This window comes from Doryrhamphus excisus, linkage group LG4 (genome assembly GCF_037039965.1).
Source record: "Doryrhamphus excisus strain RoL-2023G ecotype Guam linkage group LG4, RoL_Dexc_Guam_v1.1, whole genome shotgun sequence".
Lineage (NCBI taxonomy): Eukaryota > Metazoa > Chordata > Actinopteri > Syngnathiformes > Syngnathidae > Doryrhamphus > Doryrhamphus excisus.
Window position 1 is genome coordinate 19,168,693 of NC_136360.1, and position 13,146 is coordinate 19,181,838.

Consider the following 13,146-nt stretch of genomic DNA (forward strand, 5'->3'; position numbering starts at 1 on the left):
GGATAGGCTCCAGCACCCCCCGCGACCCTCGTGAGGAAAAAGCGGTAGAAAATGAATGAATTAATGAATGAATGAATGATAATAATATATAATCATAATAAAATAATAATCATAATAATTTTAAAAAATGGAAGTAAACAAAACACCGAATAATGTTGTAACTTTTGAGAACTTTTGAGTTGGACGATATAGAAATATGGATTTTTGGAAAAAAGGGTACAGGCCTAGGGTAAATAAATAAAGTAATTTTTTTAAAATAATATATAATGTATTTGTAAATCTATTTTTTAGTAATTTTATGAAATTAATTTATACATGTATAAATTATAAAATAATAAAATAATAATGTATACAATTATAAATATAATGTAAAAAGATATACAATTTCTTTTAAAATAATTTTTAAAATCCTTTCTCATTTTCCAATTCAGTTTCTGTCTTTCGGGGATTAAATTCACCTTCCAAAAGAGGCCAAAGTCATGCATCTACTACAAACAGATCAAGGACAGCTTTCATTTATTTTGGGTGCGACTTTTTTTTTGCCGATTTCGCCCAAAAACAAATCCCAGAATGTTACACTTTTGAGTTCGAAATCACACATCCCTTCCGTCACACAGACGGACAGATGCACAAAAAGGAAGGGTGAACCAAATCCGAGTACAGTTAACCCCCTTTAAAGCCCAGACATACCGCTGACTGAGCGAGAGCTTCAACAAAAGAGCCGCACAACCCTGGGTGATGCGTTTGATGTCTACCCTCTTGCACTCCTTGGGGGGTGGGCGCTGCCTCGTCTGAAAGGTTTCAAAACTCTTCCATCCCCTCCTTCTTAAACATTTCCAAAGCCTGTTGAATGCATTGGCCACAATGCAGCTGGGCTGTTTGATTGTTGCTAAGTCCCTAAGATAAAGTATCAAACACCAGAGAGGAGCGGGTCAGAGGGGTTACACATGGATTTGTGCTGCTCTTCTTTACTGTAGCCGCCCCCCGCCCCCGGGAGTCTATCCATGTTTGGGCCATGACACGCTGTTGGGAGGTCCTGCATGGACAATATGGATGCAAGCTAGCTGGATTAAGCAGGTCATGCTGTGATCACAAAAACGCTCCATGAGGTGCAGCTGTTAGTGGTAGCATGAGAAGCTAAGCTAATCCTTGTAGGCCGCTGAGCCGTCCACGCTTTCTCTGCCCGTTTTTGTGATGTCTCACTTTGAACGACTTCAGCTTCAGCTTCAGCAACCTTGACTGCTCTTCTGACATTGTGAGTGTCAAAAAAGTAACCTGGGAGTTGAAAATAACTGTCAAGTCTCCCCTTTTTGCTGGGAAACTCTCGTAATTTGCCGCTGCCATCCCATTTAAGGAGGACAATTCAAGATGTCCCTGATCCATCCGCTTATCCGAGGTTGGGTCGCAGGGGCAGAAGGAAAGCCAAGACTTTGTCCAGCTCCTCCCGGTGGATCCTGACGTGTTCTGGGTCATCCTCCAGGTCTCCTACCATTCGGATGTGCCCTGAACACCTCCCCGTGGAGCCATCTGGGAGGCATCCTGTCCAGATGCCCGAGCCACCTCATCTGGTTCCTCTCAATGCAGAAGTTCTAATCTGAGTTTCTCTCAGATGACAGAACTTCTCACCTTATCTGTAAGGCAGAGACCAGCCACCCTGCAGAATAAACTAATTTTAAACTTGCTTATACCCGCCATCTTGTCCTTTCGGCCACTACGCAAAGCTCATGACCATAGTTGAGGGTAAGAACATAGATTGACGGGTAAATTGGGAGCTTTGTCCTTTGGCTCAGATTCATTCATTCATTTTCTACTGCTTATCCTCACAAGGATCGCGGGGGTGCTGGAGCCTATCCCAGCTGTCTTAGGGCAATGTCTTGGGGCGAGAGGCGGGGTACATCCTGGACTGGTGGCCAGCCAATTACAGGGGACATATAGACAAACAACCATTCACACTCACATTCATATCTATGGACAATTTGGAGTCGCCAATTAACCTAGCATGTTTTTGGAATTTGGGAGGAAACCGGAATACCCGGAGAAAACCCACGCATGCACGGGGAGAACATGCAAACTCCACAAAGAGATGGTCAAGGGCGGGATCGAACGCAGGTCTCCTAGCTGTGAGGTCTGCGCACCAACCACTCGACCACCGTGCAGCCTGGTGCCAACTTTGCACCTGAAAAAACACTTGAAAAGGGGTCTCAATAAAAACCTGTGGGCGTTAAACCCCCCAAAACCCCCCAAAATGTCAACTGCGCTAAACTGGAAGATACTGACACTTACTGACACTGACACTTCAATCTGGTTCCTATCCAACAGCACTAAACCCAAAGAGAGTAATCCCTCGTTTATCACGGTTAATTGATTCCAGACCTGACTGTGATAAGTGAATTTCCATGAAGTAGGATTTCTTATCTAAATGGAATACATTTGTAGTAACAGTATAGGTTTTCTTAGCATTTTTAGCGTTTTTTAGCATTACTAACCATGAAATAACACCCTCAGTCATCTTTACATGAATTTCTGATGACCAACCACAAAACAGTGACAACAGAAGGATCCAACAGAAACACACTTTGTCAACCAACAAACGCTAAAAATATGAGGTCGTCTGAAAAGCAACGAGAAACAGCTCGAGCAGCAGACGGGTTTGTTTAGGAATGCGATATCAAACTGCTTTTGTGTTGACTAACTTATTGTATGATTATTATTGTATACCATCTTTGTTTTCTGATTTCACATTGGAAAGGACGTGAACCTGCAGTCCTTGCAGTGACTTCTACCACGCTTTGTCACATCAACAAAGTATGATAAGAATAAGCTTTAGGAAATACATTTCAGAAGCCTTCACAGTTTCCCATAACAAGCTCGAGCAGAGGCAGTAAAAGGCCGTCAATCACTTTTACGTCTCAGTGTTGGTCTCTATTGCTTTCACCTGTGAATGTGTCCCGAGACAGCCCCCCCGATTGCTGACCTTAATTTGCACTGCGTCGCCACACAGTTTCAGGAGAGTGCAAGTGGGGTCGGATTGGTTTTGTCAGTCACGTTTTGCCATTTGCTTCCTCAAACATGTCAAAGTGTCACTAGTGTCAATAAAAGTGGAAAAATTATGAATAGATCACAGGGGCCTGCGGACATTGTACTCTCGGGGCACTGAATACGTCACAACTGGACTGTTCAGAAGAAAGGTAGTCTGTAGCCACGTTTACATGGACCCAAACATTCCAATTCCATTCGGGTTATTTGCTCCTCATTCTGAAAGAAAAGTGTATGAATATACAGTGAAGAAAATAAGTATTTGAACACCCTGCTATTTTGCTATTTCTCCCACTTAGAAATCATGGAGGGGTCTGAAATTTTCATCGTAGGTGCATGTCCACTGTGAGAGAGATAAACTAAAAAGAAAAATCCAGAAATCACAATGCATGATTTTTTAACAATTTATTTGTGTGATACAGCTGCAAATAAGTATTTGAACACCTGTGTATCATCTAGAATTCTGACCCTGAAAGACCTGTTAGTCTGCCCATTAGAAGTCCACCTGCACTCCATGTATCATCCTGAATCAGATGCACCTGTTTGAGGTCGTTAGCTGCATAAAGACACCTGTCCACCCCATACAATCAGTAAGACTTTAACTTGTAACATGGCGAAGACCAAAGAGCTGTCCAAAGACACCAGAGACAAAATTGTACACCTCCACAAGGCTGGAAAGGGCTACGGAGCAATTACCAAGCAGCTTGGTGAAAAAAGGTCCACTGTTGGAGCTATCATTAGAAAATGGAAGAAGCTAAACATGACGGTCAATCTCAATCGGAGTGGAGCCCCATGCAAGATATCACCTCGTGGGGTCTCAATGATTCTAAGAAAGGTGAGGAATCAGCCCAGAACTACATGACAGGACTTGGTCAATGACCTGAAAAGAGCTGGGACCACCGTTTCCAAGGTTACTGTAGGTAATACACTAAGACGTCATGATGTGAAATCATGCATGGCACGAAAGGTTCCCCTGCTTAAACCAGCACATGTCAAGGCCCGTCTTAAGTTTGCATATGACCATTTGGATGATACAGAGGAGTCATGGGAGAAAGTTTTATGGTCAGATGAGACCAAAATAGAACTTTTTGGTCATAATTCCAATAAGCGTGTTTGGAGGAAGAAGAATGAAGAGTACAATCCGAAGAACACCATCCCTACTGTGAAGCATGGGGGTGGTAGCATCATGCTTTGGGGGTGTTTTTCTGCACATGGGACAGGACGAGTGCACTGCATTAAAGAGAGGATGACTGGGGCCGTGTATTGTGAGATTTTGGGGAACAACCTCCTTCCCTCTGTCAGAGCATTGAAGATGGGTCGTGGCTGGGTCTTCCAACACGACAACGACCCGAAGCACACAGCCAGGAAAACCAAGGAGTGGCTCCGTAAGAAGCATATCAAGGTTCTAGCATGGCCCAGCCAGTCTCCAGACCTGAACCCAATCGAAAATCTTTGGAGGGAGCTCAAACTCCGTGTTTCTCAGCGACAGCCCAGAAACCTGACTGATCTAGAGAAGATCTGTGTGGAGGAGTGGGCCAAGATCCCTCCTGCAGTGTGTGCAAACCTGGTGAAAAACTACAGGAAACGTTTGACCTCTGTAATAGCAAACAAAGGCTACTGTACCAAATATTAACATTCATTTTCTCAGGTGTTCAAATACTTATTAGCAGCTGTATCACACAAATAAATTGTTAAAAAATCATGCATTGTGATTTCTGGATTTTTCTTTTTAGTTTATCTCTCTCACAGTGGACATGCACCTACGATGAAAATTTCAGACCCCTCCATGATTTCTAAGTGGGAGAAATAGCAAAATAGCAGGGTGTTCAAATACTTATTTTCTTCACTGTATAATCGGATGCACAGGGGTGGAATATTCCTTTCCCCAATCCGATTGAGGTATCTTGTACCCGCTCAAACGGAAAGTTGCTGCGCGTTCTTTCAGCGAATGCTGAGATATGACGTAACACGCAGCTCGAGACATTCTTCGATTTAAAAAAAATGGAGATGAGCAATCTGCACTGGACTGCTGCGTAAAGTTTGTTTTTGATTCAAACTAAATTTCAAGACTGAATGAACGAAAAAATGGCAATACCTAGTTATTCCAACAAGTGAAAGAAAAACTCGAAGTCGGTATCACGTGATGTTGATGTTTACGTTTTACTGGGCATGCCCCATTGACTATTCTGGTTGATTATAGCGGCGCATGGAGACACGCGATTGGAATATTCCTTTCCATGTATACCACTGCTTTCGGAAAGGTCATTCGGAAAGATTCCATTCTAAAAGAGAAGAACTCCTCATGTAAACGTGGCTAGCGATTGTCCGCTTATACCCACTTTCTTCATGTGTCGGCATCATTAGCCATGTTTACATGAGGAGATTTAGCTCTTTCCGAATGTAATCTTGACGTACCGTCTGGAAAGGAATATTCCAATCTCCTGTCTACCTGCACTGCTATAATCAAACGGAATAGTCAATGGGGCAACGTAAACATGATTCATCGAAGATGGCGGACGAGAGTGTGATTACCACGGTTGTTGGGACAGTTGCTATGCTTTTTTTACAACAGCAACTTGAACTTTCAGTTCTTTTAAAGTTTGTATCAAAAACGAATTTTCCGCTGTAGTCCAGTGATGACTCCTACGTCACAGCTGAGCATGCGCTGAAAGAACAAGTTTCCATTTGAGCAGGTACAAGATACCACAATCGGATTGGGGAAAGGAATATTCCACCCCTGTGAATCTGATTATATATTCATTTGGATTGGCAATTTTCTTTCGAAATGAGGTGTATACAAAGGTTACATTCTTTCAGTTTGAGCAAATAACCCGAATGGAATTGGAATATTTGGGTCCATGTAAACGTGGCTACTGTAAGACCAAGTAATTCAAGAAAACAACCATGTTGTATTGTATCTACACTACTGCTCAAAAGTTTAGGATCACTTGCAAATGTCTTTGTTTTCCAACAAAAAACACATTTTCATGCATTTCACAAACAATTAAAATTAATCAGATGATTTTCAAAGAAGGATCTACATCCCCATGCGTAAACAAGTAGGTTGTCTCTTTATAGAAACTCTAATTACAATTAGTTATTATTAAAGCCACAACAAAAAGAAACCAATCATATTATGAGAATGATGAGATGTTATTTCACGTAGAACGGGCTTATCATGTGAAAAACTGTATTCATAAAATCGTAAACAGGCTTTTTAAGCTCTAATTTATGAAAAAAGGAAGCCTACTTTGTGGGAATTCACTTATCAAGGCCGGGTCTGGTACCAAATAACTACGATAAACAAGGGGTTACTGTATGTGCCCTGTGATTGGCTGCAGCCCAGTCCAGGGTACAATGAATGATGTTCGAAAGCTGAAGTTTTCTTTTCGTTCATCATATACACTGCTGCGCAAAAGTTTGGGATCACTTGCAAATTTCTTTGTTTTCCAAAGAAAAACACATTTTCATGCATTTCACAAATTTTTTTTCCATTTCACAAACAATTCAAATTAATCATATGATTTTCAAAGAGGGATGTACATTTTTGCATAGAGGCCTACTATCAACAACTGTCAATCCTCTGCATCAATCTCCTGGTATGGCTGCTAATCCAAGTTCATCATTTTATAAGGCTAATAGATGATTAGAAAAGCCATCTAAAGATCTAAACTAAAACTAAAATCTCTTACCATGCTGTTTACTACTCCCTTCAGAGAGCAGCACAAACAAGGACAGAAAAACGATGCACAACTGTGCAAGAAGAAACAAAGAAACAAACAAGAATTATTCCATATGATCGGTGTCGGAATCGGTCAATTTCACTCATGGATGATTGGTACCAAAATCGGCAACATAAATCCCTCGTATTTACAAAGTCATAAACAGATTTTCCGTGCTCCAACTACAAAAATATTCCACTTATTGACTTGGAATCCTATATCGTGGAAATAAATTTATCACTGGCAGGTCTGTAACCAATTAATTCAACCAGGGGTGACTGTAATCATGAAGACAAAAAAAATCCTTAGCAATAGCACAAACTGAGTCTAACAAGGACAGAAAAACGATGCACAACTGTGCAAGAAGACAAATATCTGAGAGTGTGTAGTTTAAGACAAAGACACCTCACAGGTCATCACCTGGCAGCTGCACTAAATAGTAGCCGTCAAACACCAGTGTCAGTATCAACAGTGAAGTGGCGACTTCAGGATGCTGGACTTTATAGCAGGACTGCCAAGAAAAAAACCCAAAATTTCAAAGTGATCCCAAACTTTTGAACGGTAGTGTATGTCATCAATCAAGTATGTATGTTACAGTTTTCTCATACAGGTGATATAAGGGACATTTTTGTTTTTTGGGGGGTTGAGGGACCCCCAGTGGGGGGAAACTGTATGCTAGAATGACCCCAGTGCTGCGGATTAGCAAGACTTAAAGACCACAAAGCTAGACAGGCCGCTAACCAAACAATTCAATCCTGCTCGAGAATATTTTAATAAATGTCAGCTCTTATATCAATGAGAAAAAAATATCACTACTCCTCCCTCTGACCGTGACGCTGTGTCTGAGTGCATTCTTCTGATATTCCACAACATTGTCAGTGAATATTTTCATTCCCCAAGTCACTGTATTCTCAGAACATTGAATCGATCACAGATGGACTGTGAAGGTAGTTTTAGACGTTGCGCCTCTTGTCAAGGGGAAACTTTCTGCTGACTTCAAAATAGACAAGAAAAGTTCTTTGAGAATAATAATGGCACAATTTAATTTCAAGTAGACGGATCAATACAACCTGTCTATAACTTCTACAGGAAAAATATGTTGCTATTTAGAATATGCATATGGGGAGAGGGGAGAGGCTAAAGCTATCTTAAAATGCCCACACACCCATGGATGTAGAGTAGAGCATGTGAAGAACTTGTTCTAGGGACAAAAGGCGTCTAGCCTGGATCAGATAATCATAGCAAGTCTGTGTGACATGAATCACAGCAAAACAAATGTATGTTAGTGCTTATTTATAACTATTACTAAAATGGACACTAAACATTGTATACGTATGTTTCAGTAACAAACCATATTTTCCTGACATGTGTCATCCAAGCCAACTTCATCAGCATATGCTGGAAGACTTCGTAGGACAGCTCTATTCTGAAGGGATGGTGCAAAATTCGAAGTATTTATCCTAGAACGATATTCACTCAGAACCGCTACAGAGAAGCCTCTGCCAGCCGATGTCGGTCATTAGCGTTTGTATTTCATTCAGTTGTAGGAATGGCGGTATTGATGAGGTTTGCGACACCACCTTGCTCCCATTGCTGTCATTTTACCCTTTCCTAAAGAAAATCACTCATAAATAATTTGGTTTCAGGTGCATCCATACCCATTGTCAAGCAATGATGATCAACAATTAATCAATTGTGGTGGCACCAATTAATTGATTAATTGATGGTTAATCGATTATTCAATAAATAGACTATTTTGGGAAGAGAGTCATCATGATTGTTGGTGTTTCTGCACTGATTTGCTTTGTGACTTCCAATTTATTTCTTAATAAAGCGACTGATTTTTTTTTGTTAATCGATTAATCTAAAAATTAATCAACTGAATAACTGATTAGTTGTAGCCCTACAATCAATGTCAACTTTTTTTTTTTTACTTTGAGGCACGGTCAAACCTACCTGGAGTTGGAGAAACAGTTCCACAGTCCCTGGCCGTGACTCCAAAGTAGTCGGTTGAAGACGCGGTTAAAGAGGCGGCACAGGTGAAGACTTTCCAGATCGGGCTCCTTCCAGATCCGCTGCAGTGCAGAGCGCACATTGGTCCTCACAATGTCCAAAACCTAGAAAAGAAAGGAAAAGGCTCAGAAGAAAATCGTAGTAATGGTAATGATAATGGTTTTATTTCATTTGAACATGCATCAGATTACAATTGAGTGCATCCCATAATCAGTTCACAGTTCCACATGTCCAAAAGGAGTAGGAAGAAGCAAAGCTTATTAAATCCCACCCCTCCATCTGGTACTTTTACAATCAGTAACTGTTACATTTTTTCACTTCCTGCTTTCCTAATATAGTTTAAGTTGCAATTAATTAGTTTGAGTTTTTTTTTTTTTTTTTTTTTTTAATTTAATTTAATATTTTTTGTCACAAACCAAAGTACCAGGTGATATGTCCACACATGACATAATGGGTACCATAGTATATTGACAGTTACAGTTACTGACAGTAACTTTCAATAGTATATTGACAATTACTATGGTACCCATTATGTCATTGTATGGTCATATCATATCATCATAAATAAAAAAATATTCATTCATGAATGAATTAATATTTTTTATTTTATTAATTAATTTTAATGTATTTTATTTTCATTTCATTCATGAATGAATTTTTTTTATTCCTTTATTTTAATTTATTTTATTTTTTATTTTTTTGGCCCGTACCGAAGTATGAGGTGATATGACCATCCAATGACATAATGGGTACCATAGTAAGTGTCAATATAGTGATATATATAGCACATCATGACTGGTTCAAGAACTTCATCTTCATCCTTCATCCTTGTATTTAGCAAACATGTGTGTTGTCATTTGTTGTAGAAGTTGTGGTGTTTTTAATCATTTTATAAGCTTAGCAATGACTAAGAACTAATGCATATGTTCCATCCTGAACTATATGCCGCATGTTTAATAAGCCATCTCGCATATCTCTGCATGTTATGTTCACACATAGTATATGTCTGGTGTGTGTGTGTGTGTGTGTGTGTGTGTGTGTGTGGAAGAGACGATGGGAAGGCGTACCAGGGCTCGGACTAATTGCTGTAACCACGTCAATCTTGGACAGAATGTGTCAGAATGTGAGGACACCTTCCATCTTATCCTCCTTTTTTCGTCACCTTTTCCCTTCCTCTTTTCCACCCTCCTATCAGAGAGCCGCGCTGTGGCTTTTTTGGACTTTTGATTCCTCGCTCCTCATTACTGACGTGCCTGTCAGATTGTGCGGGCGTGCGTGTGTGTTTGCGGTGGGACGAGCCAAGATTTGCCTTCAGCAACGCGAGGCGAGCGAGACATGCGTACACGCTGTCAGACAAACTGATAGATGAGTACACACACACACACATAGGCATGTTTTGGTATGGTAATCAGATGGCAGAGCGGTGGGCGCTTCATTCCTGACCTCTGCCTGCTGCTCATTAGGCTGCTCCACTCCAAATCAAACATCAGCACCACCGCAGCCCACAACAAAGCCGAGCACAGCGGGTGGCTGAGAGATGGCATCATTAGGGGCATGCCATTTCAAAACTCCCCCCCTCTTCTATTTTGTTTACATCCTCTTTCAGGTTCCTTGATGGCATGGTAATGAGCCTCATGTTGGTCTGAGTTTTTCTGGTTTGATGTTACATTGTGTTCATGTAACACATGGAGAATCGTGTTATAGATTTCGGCGCGATGCTGAATATCCTCGCACATTGGCCATTCTGAATTGACCGCACCGTAAATTAGAGATCCAATAATAAGAAATCATTTTAAAAATGTATATTTACAAGGCCATAAGTTTTTCAATTAAAATATTCCATTTGTAACTGAACATTTGAACTGGTTAACTGTGATGAATGATGATATACCAGGGGTGGGCAAACCTTTTGACTCATGGGCCGCGTTGAGTTAACAAAATTGTGCGGGGGCCAGAACATTTATTTAACACACACACACACTATTTTACACTCTAATTTTATTTTATAAAAGTGTCATACTATCAGCTATATGTTCTCATTTCCCTCAAACAATGAAATTTAATTTTAATTTTTTTTTACTGATAAGACATCATGTTAAAAGTTGAAATACTCTGAAAGTAAGTATATACGTACACTACCGCTGAAAACTTTGGGATCACTTGGAAATGTTTTTGGCCAGTCTGAGATATGGCTTTTTCTTGGCAGTCCTGCTATGAAGTCCAGCATCCTGAAGTCGCCGCTTCACTGTTGATACTGACACTGGTGTTTGACGGCTACTATATAGTGCAGCTGCCAGGTGACGACCTGTGAGGTGTCTTTGTCTTAAACTACACACTCTCAGATATTTGTCTTCTTGCACAGTTGTGCATCATTTTTCTGTCCTTGTTAGACCCAGTTTGTGCTATTGCTAGGGATTTTTTGGTCTTTCATGATTACAATCACCCCTGGTTTAATTAATTGGTTACAGACTTGCCAGCGATAAATTTATTTCCACGATATAGGATTCCAAGTCAATAAATAGAATATTTTTGTAGTTGAAGCACGGAAAATCTGTTTATGACTTTGTAAATACATGGGATTTATGTTGCCGATTTTGGTACCAATCATCCATGAGTAAAATTGACCGATTCCGACACCAATCATATGGAATAATTCTTGTTTGTTTCTTTGTTTCTTCTTGCACAGTTGTGCATCGTTTTTCTGTCCTTGTTAGACCCAGTTTGTGCTGCTCTTTTCTAATCATCTGTTCGCCTCATAAAATGATGAACTTGGATTAGCAGCCATACCAGGAGATTGATGCAGAGGACTGACAGTTGTTGATAGTAGTGTCACGCCCTGTGTGGGTTCCCTCGTGACAGTTTGTTTGGTTTCCTTTCTGGACTCTTATTTTGTATTTAACGTCCTGTTTTGCCCTGTCTTCCTTGGTTGCCTCACTCATCCACACCTGTCCCTAATTTGTATTGGTCTATTTAGTTCAGGTGTGTGCTTCTCCCTGTGTGGGATTATTGTTGTTTGTCCGTCAGCGAGTTGAGTTGCATTTTCTTCTGCTGCTATTATAGCGAGAATAAATATTGTTTTACCTGCATTTGGTCCAGCTCTCTGCATCCTGGGGTCGCACCGCAACATTGACATGCCGTACCGTGACAGAATAATCCCACCTAGTGACAACGACCTCGCGCAGAGTGATTTTTGGACCTGGCAGCTCCTCAAGGCCATGGAGGACGAGGAGATCGCGATACCGCCATAGGAGATGGAGGACTTGGTGCGCGGTCCGGACGACACGTTCGTCTCTACGGCGTGGCTGTATCCCGGACCCACCGACGACACTCCAAACCCTCTGTGACGCCGACGCAAGCCGCGGCGCCAAAGAGCGACGTCACATTCGTTCTCTCCTCCACGCCAAGCTAAGGTGCACCCGCCCTCATGCCCTGCCGGCTTCGACGAACCCGACGACGATCTCGCGGAGCTCGACGAATGGACCTGGCAGTTCTTCAAGGCGATGGAGCAGGAATGTGCATGGTACACACCGGAGGAACTGGAGACCATGGTGTGGGGGCCGGACAGCACCCTAGTGCCCATGGCATCGGTGTTCCCTGTACCCGCTGCACACCCCCCGACGCGACGGCGTCGCCAGCGCGCGGCACGTCGCCAAGAGATGTGGCCGCCCTCTTCCGCCTCGCCATGTCACGCCACGCCACGGCACAGTTCAACCCTCTCGCTGTTGCCGAGTCGCAGCCCGTCGTGCATTCCCCGACGGCTTCCGTGCCAAGTGGCGAGGCATCCCGAATTCCTCCAGTGCCCAAGCCACGCAGCCCCAGGGGTTTCCAAGACCCGGCTCCCGTGCCAAGCTGCGTGGCGTCACAGATTTCTCCAGTTCCCAAGCCACGAGGCCTCTGGGGTTCCCAAGACCCGGCTCCCGTGCCAAGCTGCGTGGCGTCACAGATTCCTCCAGTTCCCAAGCCACGCAGCCCCAGGGGTTTCCAAGACCCGGCTCCCGTGCCAAGCTGCGTGGCATCACAGATTCCTCCAGTGCCCAAGCCACGCAGCCCCTGGGGTTCCCAAGACCCGGCTCCCGTGCCAAGCTGCGTGGCCTCTCAGATTTCTCCAGTTCCCAAGCCACGCAGCCCCAGGTGTTCTCAAGACCCGGCTCCCGTGCCAAGCTGCGTGGCGTCAAAGATTTCTCCAGTGCCCAAGCCACGCAGCCCCAGGTGTTCTCAAGACCCGGCTCCCGTGCCAAGCTGCGTTGCCTCACAGATTCCTCCAGTCCCCAAGCCACGCAGCTTTAAGGTTCCTCAAACCCCGGCTCTCGTGCCAAGCTGCGTGACTCCACAGATTCCTCCAGTCCCTAAGCCACGCAGCCCCAGGTGTTCTCAA

The 13,146-nt window shown here is 42.7% G+C and overlaps 1 protein-coding gene across 9 annotated transcripts in view; it reads right to left on the reverse strand.

The window, feature by feature from the left end:
* ttll7 (tubulin tyrosine ligase-like family, member 7) overlaps nt 1-13,146 on the reverse strand; it is a 114,804-nt gene that overhangs the window by 20,244 nt on the left and 81,414 nt on the right. For all 9 annotated transcript variants that reach the window (XM_058072666.2, XM_078790330.1, XM_078790332.1 and 6 more), the window contains exon 19: nt 8,715-8,875. In XM_058072666.2, coding sequence (XP_057928649.2) covers nt 8,715-8,875 — 161 coding nt within the window. The remainder of the gene's footprint in view (nt 1-8,714; nt 8,876-13,146) is intronic.